At 41.6% G+C, this 27426-nt stretch overlaps 1 protein-coding gene across 1 annotated transcript in view; it reads left to right on the forward strand.

Moving 5' to 3' along the window:
• The window catches only part of LOC147207783 (transmembrane protein 266-like), a 35940-nt gene extending 16969 nt beyond the window's left edge, over positions 1-18971 (forward strand). Inside the window, exons 4-11 of the mRNA XM_086107960.1 lie at positions 3905-4059; positions 5348-5421; positions 6529-6585; positions 8478-8616; positions 9345-9460; positions 10483-10678; positions 14564-14626; positions 16100-18971. Of these exons, the coding sequence (XP_085964086.1) occupies positions 3905-4059; positions 5348-5421; positions 6529-6585; positions 8478-8616; positions 9345-9460; positions 10483-10678; positions 14564-14626; positions 16100-16572 (1273 nt within the window). The 3' untranslated portion in view covers positions 16573-18971. The remainder of the gene's footprint in view (positions 1-3904; positions 4060-5347; positions 5422-6528; positions 6586-8477; positions 8617-9344; positions 9461-10482; positions 10679-14563; positions 14627-16099) is intronic.
• Positions 18972-27426: the final 8455 nt, after the last annotated feature.

Raw genomic sequence — 27426 nt, forward strand, 5'->3', positions numbered from 1 at the left:
TTTGAGTAGGGGTGTGTAGAAATTTCATAACCACTGAATATCCACACTGATGGCAATCAAACAACAGTATCAATGCTAAAATCAATATTTACACCGGCTTATTTTTTTTAGTTCATAATGTTACATTGAAACCAAGATGAGCTGATCATCAGGTGCTTTCGGGTCTCCCGGTCCCAGCAATCAGCGGCTCAATCGACACGCCGTTATTGATTTGCCTTCCCTGATTTAATCTCTCTCCTCTGATTCCCTGTCGAGGACCACTCCGTTTCAGGTGCTGACAGCAGTACCAACACATGTTCTGAAAGCAGGTAGAGGTTCATTTACAAAAATACCAAAAGAAAAAAAAAACTCACATCAATCAAAATGGCTCATGTACGTAGAGCTTACAAAACAAATAATTAAAAAAAAACATTTACTAAAATGCATGAAGACAGTACAGTTTACACACACACACAAAAAAATCCAAGTTCTAGAGGTGACCTTATCCAGTGTGACTCGGGCCAGGTGGTTCTGTCAGGCTGTCAGAGCCTCGTGGGTCAGAAGCGCAACAAATGTTGTGCTGCTTTAATAAGACTCATTAATATCCTGCATGTGCCAGGGGCAGCGTCTGCGATGCCCCCTCTGGGCCCGGGCCACTTTTGGACTTTTGGCATCACATAAGGACCCACAATACACTCATGGCTGTCTTATCAGTGCTGTCTCCTCAATCTTTCCTGGTCACATTGCAACCTTTTTTAATCTGTGTATTCGTGCATGTGTCCATGTATGTGATTTGTCACAGTTAGCCTGTAACAAGATGGCTACTGTTATCGTTGCAAATCGTAAAGAGCCACTAAGGGCTGTGTTGTCAAAGGAATATGGTGTATGGATGGTGCTATTTTTCGCTCTCTCTCTCTTTATACCCAAATACAATGGAACGTCGAATGGTGAGCGCCAGTTGTTTAAAGACACCGATAAAAGCTTGTGCAAAAATGGAAATTTTACGTTACTTGGCGCTTTCTGAATTATGGCAGAGAGACACTTTTAGTAGAAATCACATCGCTTAATGCTTCCATTATGTTTTGACATTATTTCTACTTGCACTGGAATCCTTGGCCTGCCATTGCTATTCTCGTGTGCAACTGTTTCACTGTGGAAGTAAATTAGAAAAAGTGTCTTGAGGTCTTTTGAATCATTTGAGCAAGCAACATTACACTGTATAGATAATTATTAGCAATGAAATGTTCTACATTTTCTTCAATACAGTATAGCGCTACAAACGGTTGAGGCCATTTGGAGAATTTATACTTAACCATATCAAATATTAAATTGATGCTGGAAGTGCTCTAGATGGATGAGACAGCTGGTGGTGGTTGTAAATTATTTGACAAATGTTGGGGAAGGCTATTATTGCAGGCTGAGAGGTGCAAATCCCTCGAGTGTCATGTAGAAATGGATGGAGAGGACTTTTCCCCAAACTGGCTTAAAATTCTTTTGTCCCCGCCCCCAATATAATAATTGGACACATGACATCCTATTCTGTTGGTGTGTTTAAAAAAAATATTTTTAGATGCATATTCAGTTATGATATAATACATCCAAATATAGTATGTAACATGTAATTGCAAAGTGCAGACATCCTATGAAGAAGTACAATCACTTCAGTTGAAATGAACCATGCGAGTAGCGCACCAAGCAGTGGAGTCTTCAAGGGACGAAAGGGGCCAAACGCTTCACCGAAGTCGGCCAACCTCTTCTGAGCCAGCGCATGGCGAGGAGGCAAAAATTGAAATCGGTGCCAACTTTCCACTCCAGCTGGAGAACTGCTAAGAGGCTTTGTTCCTCTCATCGTTCCCACCTCGAGCTCCGCAGTATGTCTTAAAATGATAGAAAAAATAAACGGAGTCGTCATGTTCGACTATTTAAACACCACATGCTAATTAATCTGCCTATTGCCAGAAGGCAGATGATTTTCGTTTTACTGTCGGGCTGCAACTAACGATTATTTTATTCATCGATTAATCTCTTGATTATTTTGTTGATTAATCACTGAAGATTTTTAAAAAAGAGTTTTAACAGAACATTATTTTAAATTGACAGTGCAGAAAATGCAGAAACATTAATTAAGATCCAATTAATCGTTAGGTCCTTAACATGTCAGAAAATGGGTAAAAATGTTGGTCATTGTTTTCCTAAGTAAAATCAGATGTTTGCAAATGTTTCGTTGTGATTCAGCACAAATATAAGCAGTCTGCAGAAATCCGAGAGCCTGAAATTACAAAGATTTAGACAACTGTAAAACAAGGTGTCTAAATCATTCATCGATAATCAAAAATAATTATCAGTTAATTTAATAATCGATTACTTGTCGATTAATACTTGCACCTCTGATTCCATCTATTCAAAAAGAAAAGATTATTTTTTACTTTATTTCACATCTCTCACTCGATTGTCAAGATGCTGATTTTGCTGCTTGCCTTTTAACCCCCCAAACAAGCTCTGCCACAATGGGCCTCTTCATGGCCCGCTGAATAGGAAGTTCATCAACATTCCAGCCTCAATTGCAGCTAATGGTCAAATCAGCAGTTCACAAAGCTTCACTGTCCCTTCCTCCGTGAATGCCCTCTCTCATCTCAAGTCTTAATGCCCTCACCTTAGCTCGGTTTCGAGAGGATCTCTGCAAACTACCGCTCTCTGTTGGCCACACTGGGAACTACAGATTTCTTGCTCGGTACAGTAACTCTAGTGCAGTGGTTCTTAACCTTTTTAGAGGTACCGAACCCAACCAGTTAATATGCACATTCACCGAACCCTTCATGAGTGGAAAAAAAAAATCAAGATATAAAAAAGCATGTCTTAAAAACAGAACAAAAGTTTATAAAATTTCAAGGGATAAGTATACTTATTTTCAAATTGAACGACGTACTAACACGTCAGTCACACGTTGACGACGAAGCGAACTAAATTTCCCACAGCACTGTCGAACACCTGAGACCGACTCACCGAACCCCTGGGGTTCGATCGAACCCAGGTTAATAAACACTGCTCTAGTCTATATTATTTATTTACATTCTAGTAATACCGGGTCAGAGTGCAGTCAGACAAAAAAAAAAAAGGAGTCTCACGATTTGTAAAAAATGCATTTTGATTGGTTTTAAGAACGCATTTTGTATTTTTAACTGATTACACACAGTAATTTCACTGTTTACTATTTTACTCCCAAACTATTTTCCTGACCAGTGCCACAAGAATGTGCACTGGTAGACCCACATCTTGAGTTTCCCAGGAAGCTGGCTGCTGTCAATCGTTGTGAGGCCATCTCTCAGCTGCTTCTGGACCAGCTTCCCCATTTGCCTATCAGACAGGTCAGCTGCAGATAGATTGCCATGTCAGCAGCAGTGATACTGTTCTTTCCTCCAGTGGTGAAGACCATTCTGTCATCCCTCACTCCTTTCCCAGTTGACAGGCTCCTGGACTTTCAGGGGTTCATTTTTATCCTCACCTACATTGTCAGCTCCTCGAAGCGCCGGAGGAGCCGACGCTTGTCCCCATACATCGAGTGAGTGGTCTTTAGGGTTGTTGTCATGTCATCCGTGTACCCTCTGAGTGCAGGGAGTCTTCCTCCTGATGGTGGTCTGAGACCTCTAGAGATTTTGCCCGTTGATGATGAACTCAAACACGACCATGAAGAGAAAAATAAAATCTGGACTGATTGTCTTGCCATGTTTTCCGCTTAGTTGCTTTTGAGAAAACATTGTCTGACTCTAATAACTCCTCATCAATAAGACATTTACAGTGCTGATGAGCAGCCGTATGCGTAACAAGTAAAGGACTTGGCTTTGTCGTTGACTACTTCATCTCACCCCTGCAACATGCTTCAGTTCGTCATCCTGTAGAAAAAGACAACCAGGTTGCTGTGTTGCAGGTCCAACTGGCTGAAGCCCTGCTGCGGCCGTCGAGTGGCCCTGTGGCAGGTCTGTCTGCTCAGTGCCGGCTTCAACTGTGTCCTGGTAGCCTGCGTTATCCTGGTGGTGCTCTTCCTCTCCTTGGAGCTACTCATCGACACCAAGCTCCTTCAATGTGAGTCAATCTGCCTTGACGCTTGAGATGTGTCGCACCGGCATTTCACACTAGTATTGCAAAAGCTGCTGAAATGTTTTTCCTCTTTGTACTGCCGATTCTCCAAATTATACAATGTACTGTGCAACCTGTCATTAGATCCAACACTCTTGTTGTAACAGCATCCGTTAGACATCACTGATCACATGGAGCACATACCATGTTCTGTACACGCATGCTTGGTATGGTTAAAGAACCAATACCTGTACGTGCTATTCAGATCTTGTACTAACAACTTTTAATTCGTGAAACATTCTGCTAGTTTAGTTCATGGGATTGCCGTTGTTTTAGCAAATGTAGATTGCCTACTGTCGAGGATTAGAATCATGGTGGACACTTTTTGTGGTGCCTTGGCACTAGCATCAGAGCTAACATTATTTTTCAGAAATGTGTGCGGTGTTTGCATTAGAATTATGGTGGACATTTTTTCGCTGCGTTAGCACTAGCATCAGAGCTAACGTTATTTTTCAGAAATGTGTGCGGTGTTTGTACAACCTTTTGATAAAGTTGATCTCAACGCATAATTATGATAACAAAAATGAGCTCTGTTAGCATTTAACCATGTACATTAAAATTTCACTCGCTTAACAAAAGCACGGTTCACCCCATTATTTTGTAATTACCACATTGAATACTTAAAGTAACTGCGGGGAGGAGAAACCAAATAGTTCCTTCCTATTGCATGACTAATTAAATCTAGTAGTTAAATAAAAGATAGCGCTTCTGTTTTTACATCCTGCAAGTTATATGGACTGAATACTGAGGGTAAAAACGTTGTGTGTTTATAAATGAATACAAAAACAATTAGCTCCACAATTGTACATTTGCATTTTAGAAAGACATAAAGTAGGTTGTATGATGTCCATGGATTGAATTTAGTATCCCCTCTTTGTATCACCGCTGTTTTTAGTGGTGCCAATCACACATACGCTGGCTGGGCATGTCGCTAAATGGTGATGAACAGCAACGCAGGAACACGATAACGAAGCAGACATCTTGTCAATGGCACCAGGCACGCATCTCCATTGATTCGTGGCCAGCGGTCAGCTTTAATGATAGCACAGTCTGCAGGGAGTGTCCTGAAAGATTAGCGCTGTGGACACTTTGGCACCAGAGTAAATGATGGCCCCATGATGGACACGGCGTTCTCGCTATTCGAGGGCCTGGTTCATATTTTAGAAGTGCAACTGTTATTTATTTAAAAGTTTTTGTCTGTTTTGCTCACGGGTCGTCTTACTTGTTTCTGCAGTTACCAATGCTTTCCAGTTTGCCAGCATCATCCACTGGATCAGTTTGATCATCCTGTCACTTTTCTTTTCAGAGGTAATGTGAATGAGTGATTGAGTGAGTGCCATAATTCTGCTTTTAAACCGCATATACTATTTTCATGAGCAGAGTATTTCGGTAGTGATGGAAGCTCATAGCTAGTTTTGTCATGCTTCTTTAGACTGGTCATACTGTATGTTACCAAACAAGCAATTCCACACAATTGTTTTCCTAATAGGTAAACTGATTGTTGGGAATTGCTTGGCCATTCCCTCAGACCAGACTCAAAGTTCATCTTGAAACATATGACTATTTTACTGTACTACTCGTTATTAAGCAACAATAAAAACAACAACAAAAAAAATCTGTTTAAGTTCGTTGCTAGCGGGCAAACAGATGTACAACTGGCAAAAGTTTAATCGGTGAGGCAGTGTGATCATTTCAAAAATATCCCAATCTCTATTTCTGTTTACCATGCCGACTCCTCAATTAAATTGTTACTCCTTATGAGCAAATGGCAACTGATAGTTCAAAAATGCCACTTAGTGGCTTTATAGTGGGTAAAATATTGATTGTTTGAAGTTCAATCGTAATTTTGAAATCAAATTGTCATTCAAGACATTTAAGACACAAAACTTTACATTTGTGCAATACGAAATGAAGTGGAAAGAGTTTGACCCTCAGGTCCGACTCCAGTGCAAAACAATTACGCTGACAGTGCCGGCCTTAATGCCCTAAACCAAACGTTAATTACCATCTAGCCAGCAAGAGCAATAATTGAAGTGGAATTTAATGAGCATCGGGGATGGGCTTCAAGCAATATGATCTGCCCGAGGACCTCGCCACTGACGTCATAGGTGAAGAGTCAACGCGGGGCGTTTAAAGGGTGTTTAATGACTTTGGTATTGTCGACCAGTCGGAACACACTGTTCAAGCTCTTCAGCGTTTGGCTTCATTGACTGCAAACCTGTTGTCCAAATGGCACCAACACATGATGGATTTGCAGGACCACTTGTGCGTGACCTCTCATGCTAATTGGCGGCTGAATCAATGGCGCTGCAGAAAGGCGCGTCCCGAAAGTGACCACGCTGGCGGAGCGCAAGATTGACGTTCAGGTGGTTAATCACATCACTTGATGTCTTTATTTGTCTCTTTGCGCGCTAGACTGTCTTCAGAATTGTAGTGCTCGGCATCTGGGACTACATCGAGAACAAAGTAGAGGTCAGTGTGTTCATTTTCTACTGTATCATACACATGCAAGCACTATGTGGACAAAAGTATTGGGAAAGGACCACCCTTAGTTTGACCTGAATTTTAATTCTTTATACTGTATTAACAACAAATTCTGTTTGCTGCCAACAACGAGGTCCATAAAGGCATGCGTGGATGAGTTTTAAGTGGAAGAACTTGAGACGAGGGCTCTGACAAACAAATCTTTTTCAAATCGATGATGCTATCGACTTTTCCATCAATTACTTCAGCTTAGTTAGCAGGAGAGGCTTTAAAAGAAAATGGTCACGACATTTCAGTGTAAAATGCTTGGTCCCCGTAAATTAGGGATGGTACATACTATGACAAAGATTAAGTTTGTTTAATGTTAATTCACTTCAAAATCCCAATCTAAAACTGTGTTGTTGTTACCTCTAACAGCAGGTGGCCGCCCAAACTGTCACCGACTCGTCGTCATGCAGGTCACATTCCCGTGTTCAAGTCTCCAATCGCAGCTCCACTTTGCAATCATGCATAAAACTACGACACCAAACCGTAGGCATCTTCATCTCCATGGACATTTGACGCCAGAAAAGCGCATCTGCAGCAACAAATATCCATGTGGAAACACCGACATGGACAGACATTTATTCCCGGTGCTGCAAAGATGATTTTAAAATGACTAATTATATGAATTTGAGCGAGAGGCTACATACACCCTGGATACAACCAGGACTTGTCTCCAGCCTATGACAGAGCACATATAGACAACCAACCATTCACAATGACTTACAATCGGATGAAGGATGAAGCTGGGGTATTTCGAGAAACCCCACACAGGCATGGAGAAAACATGCACAGGAAGGTTGGAATTGAGAACCTCAGAACTGTGAAGCAGACATCCTGACCCCATGCTCCACCCTGCTGCCCAGAAGAAAACGAACAAAGTTCTACTACACAAATATAAAAACAGAAATTCGGAAACATTAAGTAGCAGTAAGTGTTCCTTGAGTGATATAATTACTGGGCGGTGATTTATAGACATCGTGCTGTCTCGTGAATAAGAAATGTATCTGTGTTATCATCTGCTTACACTGTAATTTCGTTGTTTTGCTCATTTTGTACTAAGCAGTTAGATGCTGTCGTATGGTGCAGAGAGTTGCATTTCCTGGTCTATGGTTATCAAAACATTTTTTTCTCTTGGCCATCACTGCAATCTGTCAGGTTCGAAACGAGCCGAATCATTTTGAGGATCCCAGAAACAGACACAGACAAAATGCAAAAAAAAAAACAAAACAAAAAAAACGACAAAGTCCAAAATGAAAAACGCTGGTCAAAAGTATCCAGGGAAAAACGAGGAATCAACAAAAGACACTTGCAAAAGGCAAGGTAATGGAACACCGAGAAAACAAATGAAATGACAAGAGTCCAATTCACACGGCAAACAAAAGCAAATCAAATGACTAAACAATGACTATACTTACAAAAATAAGGGGACAAAAACGACTATGACGAGATCGAGAGGTCTAGAAGAAAAACAGCATTCAAGCAAGTGGAGCAACAAGGTCAATAATCCGACAAGCTCCAGGCAGCTTGTCAGTCCTTAAATCCATAGCCAGGCTTGATGAGGAAATGCAGCACATGTGCACCTGCTGGAGGGAAACGCCTTTCCCTCCATCTGGAGCTGAAACACAAATCAAGACAGAACATGATAGAATCGCCTCACCATCGGCAAACACAAGCAAATAAAAATCACAATTGTGGATTTTGGTAGCCAGGTTTCCTGATACATTTTGTCTACATAGTGTCATTTTCACCAATATTATCCGCCCAATGAAGCTGTTTTATGTTAATAAACCTTGCCTATCAGAATCTTGGCATTTGATTAGCCCTGTCACCATCAGGTGTTTGACGGTGCCGTCATCGTGTTGTCTCTGGCCCCCATGGTGGCCTCCACGGTAGCCAACGGGCCCAGCAGCCCCTGGGATGCCATCAGCCTCATCATCACCTTGCGCATCTGGAGGGTGAAGAGGATCATCGATGGTGAGTCAAAGACATTGTCCATGTCGCTTATTAAGTCACATGGACCCAGTTAACTTGTTTGTGCACCTGACTCTGGGAGGAGATGAGTAACCTCGTTCTCTCCATCATGAGACAAATTATTTACTATTCAGAGCAATATAGCTATTGATCATCCCCAAGAGTAATTTGCTGTCACTCGTCTACTCCAGCCTGTATCGATTGTAGGGTCTGGATAAGCACATTCACAGGGACCAAAATGAATATAGTGGTTGTTCTCATCTATGCTAATGTGCTCTGGTTCGATATCCGTGTCGAGGTCACCCTCAGTGCGGTCCTCCTGCTGCATGCAGGATCAGCCTCCAAACAGACCACACAGGAACTCTGCACTTCTTTCACCAATATATTTATTTTCTTTCATAATTTTATTTTCTTTAAATATATTTTTCCAGTAGACTCTAGAATCCAGCTGTTATTTATTTTCAAAAAAGGAAGAGCGCTAAAATAAAAGTAACACAAAAAATCAATATTGCATCTTGTTACACTGTCATGATGATAACGTAAAACGCTATGTGGAAATCATTTAAAATTTTCAATTAATAAATTACCTGAACTACTATTGGCCTTCCCCACATTAGCACTTTGCTGCCATCTAGCGGTACATCTGGTGCTGTATTGAAGTAAATAAAAACACAGCGTGTACTGTGCATTTGTAGTAAGTGTATGTTGTATGTGCTATCCCTCTGTGTCAGCTTATGTGCTCCAAGTCAAAGTGGAGATGGAGCTGGAGATCCAACAGTGCGAGAAGACGAAAGCAGTGCGAGAGGAGCAGCTGGAGCGTCTCACTCAGATCTGCCAGGAACAGGCTGTGAGCACCTTTTCTTTAATCCTAACCCCCCCCCCCCCCCCAAATACATGAGAAGTCGGCGGAATGACAGGAAAGAAATGATGGGACCTCATGCACAATCTTCTTACGGTTGCATTGATAATACACAACATAATATACTGTACATTTCACGATTAAAGACGATTCACTAGGCATCTCGATACATTGGGCGTGATAGGAATCACACTCACACCTAGGGGACAATTTAGAGTCTTCAATTCAGCTAACGTGCATGTTTCTGGAAGATGGGGAGGAAGACGGATTCATGCAAGCGCGGCGAGAACGTTAACTCCATACAAGAAGACATGAGCCAAGATTCAACCTTAGGGCCTCAAAACTGTGGCAGATGGGCTTCCCGCCCTTACTGGCCCAATGAAAAGCACATATCATATAATTTGTTTTCATAAAAAAATATCGTAATTGTACTATTTTAATGATGAAAAGAAAATAGTCAAACTCAAACTTTCATTGGACATTCAACCATATTTTTTTACAAGAACTTTAAATGAATTAGCACTTAGTAGGTATTTTTTTTATAAATAAATGTAACAATTAGATCTGAAAATTATGTATTCATTAAATATTCATTTTATTATTCGTGTATATGCGCGTGTGCATCCTTGCCATTTATTTTCTGAAGTGTTTATCAATCTATTGTCAGAAGGGGGCAGCAACGCCTCATAGACAGTTATTCTGCTCCAAAAAAAACCCAAAAAACAAAAACCTACGCTGTCCTTATCCTCCACGTGTTTATGCATAAAAATAATTTCTCAATTAAAAAAAACCCATAATCAGTAAAAATGGTCAAGTATACTTAGCTAAGCTATTATTTTCTTAACTTAATCGCCTAACTAAATTTAAAAAATTGGATACAGAATATTGGTCCAGATCCCTTACTATCCTCCACTATACTAATATCATCTTTTACACCCTCCTGCCCGCCCACCACGGCATCATTTTCATCTTCTCATTTGCAATCCCATCCGTTCATCCTTGTGCTGTAGTTTGAGATCAGGCAGCTACGGGCACACCTGGCCCAGCAGGACCTGGATTTGGCGTCGGAGCGCGAGGCTGCTATGCAGATCCATCGTGTATGGGCCAAGCAGGGCAGGAGTGTCCAGGTTGTGGAGGGCTCGACTCCTGGGGAGTCGGACGACGAGGGAGCTCACAGGAATCCCAGGGAGCTGCATGCCACTGCAGGTATACTTCATTTTACTTAATGGCTATCTGGATGACACTCGTCATGGGTACCTTTGGGGCGGGGATGGGCAACTTAAATGCTGGTGGCCACAATTTTTCATCCTCAACAGATGTATGACAAAAATACTATTTTAAATATTGACAAATTATATGCATATGTGCAAAAATACATACTCTTTATACAGTTGATTTGTGGTCAAACATTTTTCACTGCATGTATAAAAGGTCCACTCTCATAACCCAACAACAAAGTGGGTGAGGCAAACAACAAAATAACCACAACCTATCACTTTTTTTTTTTTTCCCAGTGAAAAGGGCTCACTCTCGGAAAAACCCCCCCAAATCCATTCAAGGTCAGCACAAAACTGCTGAACAAGAAAGCATCATAAAGTGCAGGAACTAATTTTGTACCGTGTTTTTAACAAAAAAAAAACCCAGCACAATGAAAATTGTAATGTTATTGAGGTACTATTTATCCTAAATGTCATCCTAAATCTACAAAAAAAAAAAAATTAAATACTCGGCCTACTCACGTAGTAGGCTATTGGGCAGTGAAAGACCCAGAGTAAGTGTAACTAAGACATATCTGTCATCTTGTGGTAATTGGTGATGTTACACCTTGGTATAGTAAAACACTTAGCCTGTGCAACAACACATATATTTTCGTAAATTAAAATTACAAATGCATTATTGACGTTGATGAGGGAATATTGGAGCAACCCAAGAAAAACATGCCTCCGAGTGGCCATTTAATTGGTGACGCCTATCGGTGATGTTATGATGTTATCACTTTCACCTCAGCGCGGCACACAGCAACTGCCGTGACGCTTGTGTCCCTAAATATTATAGGACTAATATTTATTTTTCACATTTAAAAAAAAAAAAGTACTGTTGTGCTCAGATGTTTACACATCCTGACAGAATTTGTGAAATAATGACAACGTTGTTCAGTACGGCTGACTGAATGGGGACTCTCGTTATTTTGTTTATTGCATTGTTTTGTTGAATGATTGTGCTCACTCCTATTTTCTTTAAAGAGCAGGTGATCTCTTACACCTAATGCTCGGGTATGTAAACTCGTGTGACCGAGGCTGAATAGGACGCTTCCAATAAGCCCATTTAAGTGCAGCGTATGTAATCAGGCCAGGTGGAGCGTTTGCTTGAGGAGGCAGCATGACAAACCAGGGAAGAGGTGAGGCGTCACATCCGTGCATAATTCTGTGGAACAAACAGTCCCTAATGGTGCAGCATCAGGCCAAGCGGATGCCGGTGCAGTGTAGGGTTGACATTGCCCTGGAGCGGCCTCTTAGCTCCCTCCGTTCTCACACACCGCAGCCATCTGACCGCAGGCACACGGGATCAATGCAGGGGCCAAAAAATTAAAAAAAAAAAAAGCTTTTAGAATGTGCTGAACGCTGGAGAAAACAAGCATGTTTTTTTTTTTTACACTGTGTCACTCTCAGCTCCTGTCGTGCTTCAGCCACCGCATGGTCGACTCGGATTGTTTCAGCTACAGAATGCTCTGTGCATTGGGCCTTGTTAGGAGGGCAATGGGCTCCTGTCAACATCTGTTCTCATTCACCTCCAAACCACAATCGGGCACTGCAATATTATCCCAGGGGTATACGGTCGTGGCAAATTTGGTTGCAGGATACAAAGTGGGCCTTTTTCTATGTTGACAAGGAGCACTTACAGGCCAGCAGGTGCAAGTTCAAGTCACCGCCAATCAAGTCATCATACCAACTTTGTTCTCACCTGAGCGACGACACCGTGCCCCAGAAATCCCAATTGTCCCCTGAGACGGCGTCTGATGCCGCCTTCGAAGTACGAAATCGTGTCACATGGTGACAACATCCACTGTCACTCAAGTGCAACATCTGCTCCAAGAAGCAGGTCATTGAGCACTTACTGCCCTGCTGCTTTGACAATTATACAACCTTAATCTTTGCACTGCGTCACACCAAAAGATCAATACTTTATTAGGCACACCTAATCCAGTACAAAAAACCCCCCTGCCTCTACAATGATAATATTTTTTGGATTTCATTGGTGATGTTCAGTCGTAATTCACTCTGCAAAGAAGGTATGTTGACTTTGGTGCTGATCTAAACTAGCCTTGGCAAGAGTCCGCCTGCCACTAAAAGTTATTCATATTGTTCTTCTCTTTCCACAGCCCCTTTTTCAAAAAAGCGTTGCAAAAATCCAAATTTAATTGTTATCCTGACATCACTCTACATAACTGCTCCATGTCCACTTCTTGTGCAACATATTTCCTCCTCCCGCTAAATATCGGCTGCGCTTCGGTAGGTGTTGCTATTTTGCTTTCTAGAAAATCAGACATACACCATGGCTGTTTTGACAAACGCTTGCGGGTAGAAACCTCTTCCTGGCGAGAATGAACGGCCACTGATTTATAAGCCCATCTCACAAAAGTGGGGGTCGCCCGACTTCCTGCTCTTAAGAGAGGCTGGCGTACGACAGAGAGCTGCAGTTTCTACTTGACTATAGTGTTTGTAACTCCTACTTGTTGTATGAAATACTATGAAAGGCAAGTTCATTCACAAACATTACAAAAACCGAGGTGAAGACATTTTCTTGACGAGGCAACAAGGCAGTCCCCACGCCCTCGTCGAAAAATTCCTTACATTAGCAGTATAGATCAATCGGGTTCAGCCGTTACAATAAAAACAGATGCTTCTATTAGTGGGAAATCAAGCCAGTGACTGTACTTAAACCCCATAGAGCATACATTTCACTTGTTAATACCCTCAAGCAATTTGCCTCACTGTTCCAATATCTGTAGATGAAATCGCATATGTAGAGACGCGTTACATATTGAGATTTTGTGGTAACTAATGCGAGGTGCCCATTGCCCGTACGTCCATGACAAACAGGGCATTTTTCACACGGATAGGAAAACAACACAATTTAACGATAAATGATTCTATCCAGAATGATTGTCATTTCTCGGCCAGTGCTGCAGCAGCACGACATCAAGTCTCTGAACGACGCCGGAGTCTACGGCTGCACTAAAAGGACCCAGCATGTCACCTCTCCTCTTCCACACACAAGTGACAGCTTGATAACCGGGCCGTCTCACCAAAAAAGAGCCGAGAGCCTTTTTATGTATGCTGGACGGCCAATTCTCCCCCTCCTCCCCCCAGTCCCCCACCTCACCTCCATCACTCATGTGTTATTAATTGTGCAGCGATTGTCTCCGTCTTGTTTTAGTGAGTGCAATGCCTCCTCTCCGGGGGTGGCCCAGGGATTAATATTTTAGAATGAAAAATAAATGAGATTACCCATCAGAGTCTGCAGCAGCAGCAGCAGCAGCGTGTCCCGCGGGACGGGGGCTTGCACTCAAGCTACTCGCGCTTCGCACTCAGCCAGCAGACAGTGAGCTCAAGACCAATCAAGCGAGCACAAGATCACCGCCATTCAACCACGCACATCGCCCCCCCGACCCCCCAACAAAGAGCTCTCATGCGGGTCCACTTTTGTCAAGCCAAGCCCAGCCTAAACGGGCCCGGTCTATTACCTGCTGCACTATCGGGCTAATGCAGCGCCAAGCAGAGCGTGAGCCTTTCCAGCACCTGTGGCCTGCGGCACCGGCTATTTCTGTCAATAAGTCCTTGTAAACATTTCAGATGGTTTCCATTCGGACTCGTTTGTCATGTTTGCGCTGAAATGGATCAGAACCCGCTTGGACGTTAAATCCAATGAAGTCAATTTTTGAAACCTTTGAATGAGTTTATGACGCTCCTCGCAATCTTCCAATTGGAGTCCATTCGAAGATTTAAGACAATGTTCCATTGGATCTCATTTGATTCATTTATGAAAAATCTGAATACTGTACAGTCACTTCCATATTTTTCCCCCAACCAGATCCAGTTGTACGTGATGACATGAACAACTACATCAGCCAGTACTACAGTGAAGCAAGCAGTGGTAAGTCACTCGACACTGATACATCCTTATGCTAGCCTTTAACTCATTCACTCCCAAAGACGTTTTTAAACGTCTTTTCAGACTTGGTCCAGAATTGGCTGGTATTGAATGAGTTAAAAGGGACAACCTGGACAATCCAATCCATTCTGGGTGAGAAGCATAAAGAATAGATAATGATAAACAGACTGCCGTTTTTGTCAGTGAAAACAATGTTGGACACCAATCACTATATTTTCAGGAAAAAAAAAGTGTCACTGTCTAATGTGTTTATTAGCCTCCAATTGGTCGACAGTGGTGTACTAAACTGCACCAGCAGTCTGTTCGTGCTTTTTAAAAGCCTCTTTCAAGCTGAGATCCGACTACATTTCCCAAATTATGACATTTAATTGCCTGTGTCTTTCATAGAGAACTGAAACTTTCACACTGCATCACACAATACTGATTGAATTCTTTTGTTCATATATATATATACGAATAATGATATCAGATTTCAGCACAGTAAATGAGGTTTAAGTGTTCACCCCCTTCCAAAAAAATAAAAAATAAAAAATGCCAGTTTCACAGTGCATATTGAACTTATGTAGAATTTTAAGAGGACCATTCATTCTGTGGTGGGTGCATATTGATTTTGTCTTGGAACAACTTTTGAGAGGTCCGGGAACCTCTAGGGCGGTGTGTGCATTGTTTTACAAAGTAGAGCTAAAACATACGTGGTATCTTCAGGTGGAAGTGTGGCTTTTTGTGGTTTTTGAGGCAGAGTGAAAGGGGCTGAAATGTGAGACGCTTCAAAGAATCGTTAAAGGTCTATGATTCGTGAAGAACTTCACAAGGGAAACAAGAAATGTTTATTTTTGTAGAAATAGGATGTGAATTTGGAAGAGCTCACACTAAACTGAACTGATACTCAGAGACTGAATTGTAAGCTAAGAAATGTCAAATGGGGACCGAAATAACGTCATTACAGCATGGAAGCAAGTCTGTGAAATTTCTCCGTTCGTTTGAGAATTTTCTCCTAGAAAATTGTGAATTCTTCAAATTGGAAGAGTTTTTGAAATGTGGAATGTTTTACACTCTCATCCTTTGAATTCATTGAGAAATATGAATTGGAACTTAATTTGTTAAGTTTGCCCATTAGTCTGCAAACTTTGTCATGGAAAATGTTTTTTTTCAGTGTGGCACATTCTGAAGTTATATTTGAATCCATTTTTGTATTTTGATTGTTTTGTCTGTCAGTTACTGCAAGCTCGTATTAATGGATCGCAAGTATTTGTGGTACCAAAGTTAAACATAAAAAGCAAGAAACAAACAAACAAAAAACAACGGGTGTATGTCAGTCACACTTAATGTGCTCTTTTTCCCTGGGAACCTGAGACAGGTTCTCCTGCCCCACACATCAGAGAAAGGACAGGGGGCTCTGACAGGAACAAAGTCAACAAGGCGTGATTATTGTTCTCTTGACCTTTTTTCTTAAAGATGGCAGGACTTGTGGCTTAGGGCCCCGCGTCGTCACCACGGCCTCCATTGACATCCACCTCCCGACCAATCACATCCAGTCCAATGCCGCTCACGATCTGAACTTGAGCTACAGCTCCCACCCCAGCTGCCCCCCTTCTTTCTCGAGCCAGGACCAGAGCACGGTGGTCCAGGAGCTCCTCTCGTCTCTTTCTGAGGACTCCTGCCTCGCTCAGAAAGGACTGACTGTGGATCCGGTCAACCTTAAGCTCCCCAGTCCCACTGGCTCCGAGAAAGCTAGCCCAGAGATGGACAACAGAATAAAGGTGTTCAACCGCAGGAACCACCAGGAGAGGCGGGGCCGAGGCTGCGTCCTGCTGCAAACCAAGCCACTCATCCACCTGCAGGGCGGCGCCGCCGAGCCCTCGCTGGAGGAGAAATACCATCTCCTTGGTCCGGCCGACACACCTTTGGGACACATGTCGGACACATAGCACGCTTCCATCTGCACTTTACGGAAACTTGAACCTCCTAAAAGCGATACAGAAGCCCAACGCACACAAGAGCGATGCGGCCGAGTGCGACTGAACTGTCATGCAGCCCGTGGGGCTCTGCAACTAGTTTTCTTGAGAGGCTGACCGCTGGCGCTCTATTTTTGCCGCGATGAGAAATTTGAATTGCTGACGAATGGCACCACAACGTCACAAATTTTAAAATGTCACGTTGTGTCATATTTGCTTTCAACAATGACATTTCCAATTCTGGGTATGAACAAGAGCCAGCCGGCCGCCGCCAAGCCGGACCAATACGATATATACAATGCTGGAGTTAATGTGTTTTACAATGTCAACAATACAGTATATGACTATGACCACTAACTGTAATATTATTAATACTTAGTCATATTTCTCTCAAAGGGTAGAATCCTTGAATCATGAAAATGCAAGGTTTGTTTAGTCTATCACACTGTGTGTGTGTGCGTGTGTGTGTGGCTTATAAGCAAAGTGTCTGCAAACCAAGTAAGCGCAGTCACTAAATAAGCTGATCATTGCTAATAGCATCTCAAATCTCCGCTTTCTACTTCAGTCGCGTTCGGTCACATCGCTTGGTGTGCAGGGGGGTGGGGGGGGGGGGGGCTTTTGCTCCAGAGTCATTCTGTGTTCACAGAGGACCTATCAGAAACATTTCCAAGATCTCCAACATTCCCTGATCCTCCATGATGGATGTGAGGAGAAAAGATGCCCACATTGAGCACAACAAATACAACAAAGCTCCATCAAGGTGGACTTCAGGGATGGGCTTGAAATTCTGTCTTGAAGTCAGTCAGGAAAAACAGAGTGCACTACTTGGATGATTCAGTCTTAGTTTGCCGTCTAAAGAAGTTAACAACTCAGGATGTACTCACACTCGGCCACTGGAAGCGTGCCTGATTTGAAGGCTCTTCAGCATTCAGGCTTTGCCCCATTCAAGAGTGCCATCACGTCATGATATAAATCACTGCAACCTTTCTGATTGGATGAATGATTTCTCTTTGTTTCTATTGTGCAAGATGGCCGTTGCCATGAATAACTGGCGAGAGGAGCATTGATTTTATGACAACTTCGTTGCCTGTGTGCCTAAGCCTTTTTTTTCCTCTATGGGTTATTTTGAGTCATTCTATTTATTTTTATTGTGCAGAGTGGTGATTTTTTTTTTTTTGGTGCATGCACTTGCCCAGCGGTTACCAAACCTTTGCTCTGGAATTTTTGAGTGGATTATTTTGAATCATTTTGTTGATTTCTTTTGTGCACTGCAGCAGTTATCATGAATAACTGGCGAGAGGAGAAATCGTTTTCATTGTATGAAACGTGTGCCTTTGCATCATCGCACAATTCGTGGACATGTTTTCTTTTGTACTCATGATTTCACGTTATTTGTATAGTGGACGATGGAGCTTTTGATGAATAGCTGGTGCGAGCCGTCGTATTAATCGTATAACGTGTTGCGCGCGTGTGCCTGTTTGCGACCAAGGGTGTTGTGGATCATTTCTATTCAATCTGTTCATTTCTCTTGTGCACTGTGATGGTTATCATAAATGATCATTAATTCTATGAGTGGATTTTGAGAATCAAGTGGGCCCAAGGATGTTTGGAATAGCCAAGTGTGAGTACATCCTAACGCCTTACACCCAGTGTGAGTCCTTAGGCCAGCAGTCATCCACGAATACAGAACATTCAGAACTTTCCCCAACCTTTTAACTCATTCACTCCCAAAGACGTTTTTAAACGTCTTTTCAGACTTGGTTCAGAATTGGCTGGTATTAAATGAGTTAAATATTATATTGACTGAATAATTATCCTTCCCCGTGGTCCCATGCCTATCTCTCGTGGTCTTGAATGTGTTATTGATCACGTTCGGCGTCCAGAATAGTGGCTCTGAACTGCCCTTAAAGGCAAGTTTCTACCAATCGAAACCAGCAAAAGGGCCGTTTAAAGCCCTCAGTGAACCGCATTGGTTAGTTTTCCAATCAAATCAAGATGCTCTTCCTCTGATTTGGAATATTGCAACGGGTCAAAAAAAAAAAAGAAAAGTGGGACGGGGGGTTCAAAAGCATTTTTTTTTCTGCGATCAATTTGAATCCACCATGCTCTATCTTTCCTAAAAAGCGACACACAGGGTACATGACTGGATTGGTTAACTAATGATTTTTTTTCCCGTTATGTTTCCAAATGACTGAGTTGGAAACATGATAAGATTTATACATACAATACACTTTTTGTTGTTGAATTAAAAAAAAAAGTCTTGTGTGAAATGTTGGATTGGAAGCAAAAGATGTGTTTTTTTAAATGAAGTGTGTGAGTGTTTGTAGCATGATGATCCTTTAAAACAGCGAGCAAATTCTTTTGCACTTTAATGTGGCCAGACACTTTTTGTAAACTTTATTTACTGGGGTGGGGGTGGGGGGGATAGTGGGGTGGGGCAGGCTTGGGGAATGTCATTGCCAATGCCAAGGTGTTGTGATTTGATGAAAAATAGCCAAAATAAAACAAGTATTTCCTTAGCCGCTTTCCGTTTATAACGTGTCATTAAAATAAAACACTGCACTCTGCAATTTGATAATCGATCAGGTGTTGATGAATCGACACCTCTAGTTTCAAGTCTCTCTCTTTCTCTCTCTCTCTCTCTCTCTGTCACCCCCCCCCCCCCTTTCCCCCCCGAGACCTCATGTGGGCCTTTCACAGTTGTGAACTCTGACCCGCCAAGTCCCAGGTAGGCCAAAGTTGGCGTGAATAATTCACACCAAGACAAAATGCCAATACGTATAAGAGGCCAACGTGAGAGCCAAGTGTCCGTGTGTGACAGGTTGACGGCGCCAAGAGCTGAAATGGCTTCGGGGACGAGAAGTGCGCCGCTCGCTGTCACGCCGATCCTAAGCTAAGGAAATGAACAGTGACCATTAGACGCTTCATTATTGACATGTTTTAATCATGGCACACGGGGAGCCACTTTAGCTGTATTAACATTACATGATCAAGTCTTTGCGTTCTCATGAAACAAAAGGCGACGGCATCTCAGCAAGAAATTGGATTTGAGATTTCATTTCTTACTTTGTGCCTCATCACCACTCTTAAAATAATAAGTGCAGTAAAAATCAATCACATGATGTTCTTCCCATTTATTTATTGCACAGAATGCAATTCTATCCTTTATTTTGTTTATTTTTCAGCACTTGTTGGCTTTCAACTGAAATAGAGTACAATGAAAAAGTGTGTTTAAAAAAGGTGTAAAAATAAATCCAACAGACTAACTACTTAGTATTTTCCAAATGTCGACTCTATTCATGCCAATGATTTCAAGGTCAGGTGTGAAGTGGCCAACCATCTTTTGAGTCTTTTGATAATATTTAAATCATCGAATACCACCATGATAAGAAAAAAGCTGCCAATATGAAAATGATTTATTTGTGTGGGAAATTATTTTAGCACGTTCCAGATAAAGAACTTCATAGTTTGGACCTTGAAAGTGGAAGGCTGCCTTATTTGGATACATAAATATGCAGTTTAAAAAAGAGTCATAGTTCTCCAGCAGTCAGACACCAACAGTAAGAGAAACAGTAACAAACACTATTTATCGCAGATTAAAATCAAATGTCTCCACAAGTAAAGAAAACAAAAAACGATATGTTGAAATTAATAACCAAAGTGGCTTCCACTGTAAAGTCTCCAGCTGAGCAGAGTGCATGCGTGAAGATAAAACATTCACGTCATGTGATTGGGGTGTGAGTGCGCGGTGGAGATTTTTGTGGGTGCGTGGCGCTAAACAGCTGGGTGTGTGCATTTGAGTGGGAGCGAGAGGGAGGGCAAAAAAAAAAAAAAAAAAAGGAAAAGTCTCATTGAGAACAAACAGTGACAGATTGAGAACACGTCTCACACATACACACGTTGAAGCTGGAGGGAAAAAAATACAAATGAATTATACATGCCGCTTTAAAAAGCTTCTCAGGTTCTCCTTTTGCCGACATTTTTCTTAAGTGCACGCTGCTCTCAACAAGTGTGCTAAGAATCCACTCAGGAGACTGTTGTCATGGCAACAGCACCGTTTTTTTTTTCCTGGATACTTGTGATGGCTCTTAGGTTAAAAAGTGGGTCAGTTAGCTGAAAATAGTGAGTGAACGGCCCTTGGAGGATATATTTTTATATATCAATTATTCAATTACCTTGTGGAAATTGAGCATAATGATGTTGCTTGAATCGTTGTACAGTGGATTGTCTTCAATTCATCTTTTTTAAAGGCATCAAATCAATTTCGACCCCCCACCCTCCACCCCCCAAAAAAATAACCAAGATAATTGTTGTTGTTGTTGTTGTTGCACGTGCTAAGTCATGTGATAACCATGACCGCTCGCCCTCCTGCGGGAATTTCCGAGAGCTCAATTAAATGATCTCCTCAATCTTAATTCAGCGAAGCAACGTGTAAGCGTGTACTTTACGCTTGGCTAGCGACGCGGTGGCTAAATTAACCAACATTTTAGGGTAAAAAGGACTGAGACTCTGTGGGGACATCGTCATCCGTCTGATTCTGTGTTTCTGCCTTCTATCTGAGGTGATCTACATATTCATATTCAATAAACACGTTGACTTACATGAATACACAATGACCGTGTAGGGAAGACATGTAAAAGAAATTGAATGAGGGCGCACCTACCAGTGATGTGTTCCTCGAGCCGGTCCTTGGCCTCGAGGACCGGCTCGAGGACCGAAGGGTCCTTGGTCCTTGGCCTTGGCCTCTGAGTCAAGTCCTTGGCCTTGGGTTGCCGGTCCTCAGACACAACGAGGGATTAGAGCCTCTAATCCTTCGTCCACAGATATAAAGTGGGCCAGAGGACCGCAAAAATTATAAAGAAATCAAACAAAATCCATCTAGGGAAACCCACGTTGATGACTTTATCCGGCGCTTTTTTAACGGGGCGGGGCTGCCACTGACAGTCAGTACGTGTAAAGAGCGGCATCACAGTTAGTTTCAATCACGATTCGTTCCGTTCGCAATCGGCAGTTTAAATAGCGTGTAAAGCCTTTCTGTAACAGTGGTGTCTTATATTTAGTTATTTTTGCACAGTCGTCACGTTTGTGCGGTGGCACTAGAATGTTTGTTTGAACCAAGTAATTTGCGTTACAGCTTGAGTCAATAATGTTGGCACTTCACTGTCGGGTTTGGCCGTTGGGATTTGGAGTCCTTTTGCTCGATTCCAGTTATGTTTGCTGAATGCTTTCTCATGTTTGGAATAATGAATATTGATAATACATAGTTTAAAATCGTGGTTGATTTAATTATTTTTTATTATTATTGTGAAGTTGAAGGTATTAAATTAATTAATGTAGTATTAGTGGGAGTGGTAATAATAGTAGTACTCAGAGAATGTTTAGAGATTCAACCATCTCGTTACCTCTGCGTCCCGCGTCCTAGACGTATAATTTTCCCACGGGACGCACAGTTCCAAATAATGTGCGTTTTTGGGACGCAAGGAAATTTCTCAGTCAAAACAAATAAACAAACAAAAAAAAAACTACGGCAAGCCTGAGGATTTCACGGTAACAATCGTTACCGGTAGCGTGTCGTTTCCGTGGCGTCATTTTAACGGTACCGAAAAATAGTTTAACCATAAAAGTCACCGCACATGAGTTGACTGTGTGATCAACGCGATTTCACTGTGCCTGTATGTGTGTTTGTGGTGTGGTGTGTGAGTGTCTTTCTTCTAATTTACTTTCGTTTTGTTTTGTTTTCAGTGTTGGGGGGGTCGGGGGGGGATGCAACAGATAACGTTATGTGCGCATGCGGGTTGCTATTTTAGTCCGCAAACTGAGGAATCACGCGGATGAAAGTTTGAGATGGCGGCGAAAAAAAACTCACAAAGGTCTACTAATTATGACATTTAAGAAATAGAAATGCCAGTTAGATTTTTCGTATGAATCGTCCAAAGGGCGTATCACGAAACTCACCTGGAATGTATGCACAGAACACGAGAGCAAGATACGACGAGAGGCACGATTACGAGGCAAGTTGGTCATTAGATTTGTAGGCTAATCGTTATGAAAAATATTATGAAACAGTATTGGTTATTCTATAATTTACTGGTTGTAGCATGGTAACTTTATGAATAAAACATTCGTCACAAGGTGTAGTAATGCTAATGTTAACTGTTGGTAGAACTCATGATGACGTGTGTTAAATTCTTTCGTCAAATTGATCGTAGATTACACATGAACCTGGAGTACACAGCTACTGATGTAATGTTCATTGTTAATGCATCGTTTTCAAACATTTATTTTCCAAGATGGCGCCCGAGTAGGCAGCCTTCGGCAAGTGCTCTTCAAGAGCCTTGCTTTTTGTTGTTTTTGTCTTTTGTTTTGTCACATGTTGTTTGTTGTTTCATCGTGTGGACCTGATATGGACTGTTTTCAGCGTTTTTTGGCCACGACATTCGTCAAAGGAGAAGTATCTGTGCTTGGTGGTTGCGCCTTCTCGGCAGCACGCCTGTGCCAGCACAGATTTTGATTGGGAAGAATGTCGGCGCCATTGACTGTCGGTGCTGGACAGACCTGTGGCGCTTGTGTTTTTTGCGCCTGTAATGGGCAGCATTTTTCACAACCTCGTTTTGTTCAGTGAAGATGTCGGCGCTGTTGGACAGTTGGCGTTGGTGCGGCGGGATGGATGGCTGCTGAAGTTGAGGATGAGGAGAGAGGAGCGTTGGCGCAGAGCGCCGATGCGTATTTGGAACCGAGAGTCGCCGCTTGGAATTGAAATGGATTTCCATGGGACAAGAGAAGTGAACCAATCTCTTTTTTCATCAATGGATGCTACAGCTTCTTGTTGACTTTGAAACTTAGCTTGTAGCCGACGTGTACACATTTTGAGCATGACGTCTCTGATCCACTGGTTAAAGGACACTTTGATTCTCTCCTCTTTCATATTCAAACTGCTTCAAACAACAAAGCGTGTGACGGAAAAGTGGTTAGGACTGCACGACTGTCCATGTTTTATGTTATGTGTTGTGTTTATTATATTTACTTTATGTTAACTGTTTTGTGAAGCGCTTTGTTACAGCTGCCGCTGTTGTGAAAGCGCTATATAAATCAGCATGTATTGTATTGTATTTACCCATGAAACATTATACTTTTGAGTGTCAGAATTCTTGATTATGAATATCAGTCAAAATAGAAAAATGGGTTCCCATGATGAACGTTTACGGAACCCAACATTAGTTACCATGGTTTCCCATTGGGTAATCCGACGGAACCAAAAAACGGTTACCATGAATTTCTGAAATACTCAGGCCTGCTCCTGAATTATTTAAATTTTTGCAGCATCTGTTTATAATTGTATGTATACCCAGTCAGCAAAGGCATCTGGCCCGGATTCGGCATGAAGCTGGCACAGCTGGCCTTGAGTCGGCACTGGCATAATGCATGAGGGCCGAACACGGCCCAGGAGTGGCAAAGGAGGCACTGGCTTGACTCTGGAAAACCAGATGAGGGCCAGTTGTGGAGTGAAGTATTTGGGCCAGAAATCAATTTACAACTCCGGCCCGTATATGGCCAGCCAGTATTGAGCCACCCTTAAATGCAGTTTCAGATTTATTTTTTCAACACACAGCCTTGTTTTACAATTGCACACCGATGCGGAATTCCATTCATCACACACACACACACACACACACACACACACACACACACACACACACACACACACACACACACACACACACACACACACACACACACACACACAAGGTTAAATCAGGCCCGCAGGATAATTTAAAAATGAAAAAAAAATGCATAAAAGACACAGAATGAATATTTTTAATAAGGTGCAATTCATTGAGTATCCGCGAGGGGACACTGTTTTGACCAGAGAAGAAGACAACAGCAGCCTCAGTCCATCACTGAGACAGACCCATGTCAGCAGACGCTATCAATAGCACTCTCACATTTACACATTTAACCCTCACTCTCCTTAGTTTGTAAGGTGTAGACAGGGATTACATTTAGATTTTATATGCACATATAAATGGTTTAAAACTTCCTTTCTTTATAAATCTTGTTTAATCATAAAGTGCATTACTATATTTTTCAATACTAATTACTTGTTAAAGTTTGTACAATCAATGGGATCAGTTGCAATGCATATAGGTGAAAGATAAAAGTAAATTGCACATTTGTTGAGGGAAATGTAAGGTGCTTCATGAGATGTTTTGTAAAAGATACATTCATTAAATTTCAACATTTTCCAAATGTTCTTGTGCTTCTTTATACCAAAACAAAAAAAAGACATATTGTTTAGGTTTTTTATAGCAAAGTATGGTATCATTTTAATGGTCCGGCCCACTTGACATCTACCGAGGCCGTATGTGGCCCACCATGTAAAATGAGTTTGACACCAGTGATGTATAGTAAGGCGTTTCTAGCCGAAAAAAACAACCATGTACAGAAAGGTGTTTTTAGCCGAAAAAAACCCGCCCATATATATAGTCAGGCGTTTTTAGCCAAAAAAAAGACCATGTATAGTAAGGCGTTTTTAGACGAAAAAAACGACCATGTATAGTAGGGAGTTTTTCGACCCAAAAAAGACCACAAAGGCGTTTTTAGCAGGAAAAAACGACCATGTATAGAAAGGCGTTTTTAGACGAAAAAAAACGACCATGTATAGTAAGGCGTTTCTCGACGAAAAAAACAACCATGTATAGTAGGGCATTTTTAGCCCCCAAAAAAACGACCACGTATAGTAAGGTGTTTTGAGCCGAAAAAAACAACCATGTATAGTAGGGCATTTTTAGCCCCCAAAAAAACGACCACGTATAGTAAGGTGTTTTGAGCCGAAAAAAACAACCATGTATAGTAGGGCATTTTTAGCCCCCAAAAAAACGACCACGTATAGTAAGGTGTTTTTAGCCGAAAAAAACGACCACGTATAGAAAGGCGTTTTTAGCCGGAAAAAAAAAACGACCATGTCTAGTAATCCCTTTTTAGACAAAAAAGACGACGATGGATAGTAAGGCGTTTTTAGCCGAAAAACGACCATGTAGAGTAAGGTGTTTTTAGCCGAAAAACTTACCATGTATAGTAAGGCCTTTTTGGACGAAAAAAAGAGACCATGTATAGAAAGGTGTTTTTGAACGAAAAAAAACGACCATGGATAGTAAGGCATTTTTGGATGAAATTTTTAGCCGAAAAAAACGACCATGTATAGTAAGGCATTTTTGGACAAAATTTTTAGCCGAAAAAAACGACCATGTAGTCAAAGGTGTTTTTCGCCGAACAAAACGACCATGTATTGTAAGGTGTTTTTGGACGAAAAAAAACGACCATGTACTGTATAGTAAGGCATTTTTGGACGAAATTTTTAGCCGAAAAAAACGACCATATATAGTAAGGCATTTTTGGATTAAATTTTTAGCCGAAAAAAACCGACCATGTATATATAGTAAGGCGTTTTTAGCCGAAAAAACCCCGACCATGTATAGTAAGGCGTTTTTGGACGAAAAAAACGACCATGCATAGTAAGGCATTTTTGGACGAAATTTTTAGCTGAAAAAAACGACCATGTATAGTAAGGCGTTTTTAGCCGACAAAAAACGACCATGTAGAGTAAGGCGTTTTTAGCTGAAAAAAACGACCATGTATAGTAAGGCGTTTTTAGCCCAAAAAAAAGACCATATATAGTAAGGCATTTTTGGAAGAAATTTTTGGCCGAAAAAAAACGACCATGTATAGTAAGGCGTTTTTAGCCGAAAAAAAACCACCATGTATAGTAAGGCGTTTTTAGCTGAAAAAAAAAACGACCATGTATAGTACGGCGTTTTTAGCCGAAAAAAAAAAACGACCATGTATAGTACGGCGTTTTTAGCCGGAAAAAAAAACGACCATGTATATAGTAAAGCGTTTTTGGACGAAATTTTTAGCGGAAAAAATGACCATGTATACGAAGGCGTTTTTGGAGGAAAAAAACGACCATGTATAGTAAGGCGTTTTTAGCCGAAAAAAACCTGACCATGTATAGTAAGGCCTTTTTAGCAGAAATTTTTAGCGGAAAAAATGACCATGTATATATAGTAAGGCGTTTTTAGCCGAAAAAACCGACCATGTATAGTAAGGCGTTTTTAGCCGAAAAAAACCTGACCATGCATAGTAAGGCCTTTTTAGCAGAAAAAATGACCATGTATATATAGTAAGGCGTTTTTAGCCGAAAAAAACCCGACCATGTATAGTCAGGTGTTTTTGGAGGAAAAAAACGACCATGTATATAGTAAGGCGTTTTTGAACGAAAAAAAAGACCATGGATAGCAAGGCATTTTTGGAAGAAATTTTTAGCCGAAAAAAACGACCATGTATAGTCAGGCGTTTTTAGACGAAAAAAACGACCATGTATAGTCAGTGGTTAGCCGAGAGAAACGACCATGATTAATAAAAAAACACAACCCCACTGCTCTATGTGGTGCTTTGGCTCAGTGGTAGAATGATGGAGTGCCACACCAGAGGTTGAGTGTTCGATCCCTGGTTGTTGCAACAATGTCTACTCTTTAACCACAATAGACAACTTATTTGAGGGAAAACACGAAACAACCCAAAGGTTCATTGTGGTGGGTTAGCTCAGTGGTAGAAAGCTGAAGTCCTAAATCCAGCGGTTGGGTGTTCGATTCCCAGTGTTTGCAACAAGGTCACTTTAACCACCATTAGCAGCTTTGTTGAAGAAAACACAAAACAAGCAAAGAGTTATGTGGTGGTGTGGCTCAAACTAGTGGTTGGGGGTTCAATCCCCAGAGGTTGCAACCATATCCCTTTTCTTTGATCAACATGATAAGTAAGGCTTATTGA

Source organism: Hippocampus guttulatus, chromosome 3 (genome assembly GCF_054856545.1).
Source record: "Hippocampus guttulatus isolate MCC_2025c chromosome 3, RoL_Hgut_1.0, whole genome shotgun sequence".
Taxonomy (NCBI): Eukaryota; Metazoa; Chordata; class Actinopteri; order Syngnathiformes; family Syngnathidae; genus Hippocampus; species Hippocampus guttulatus.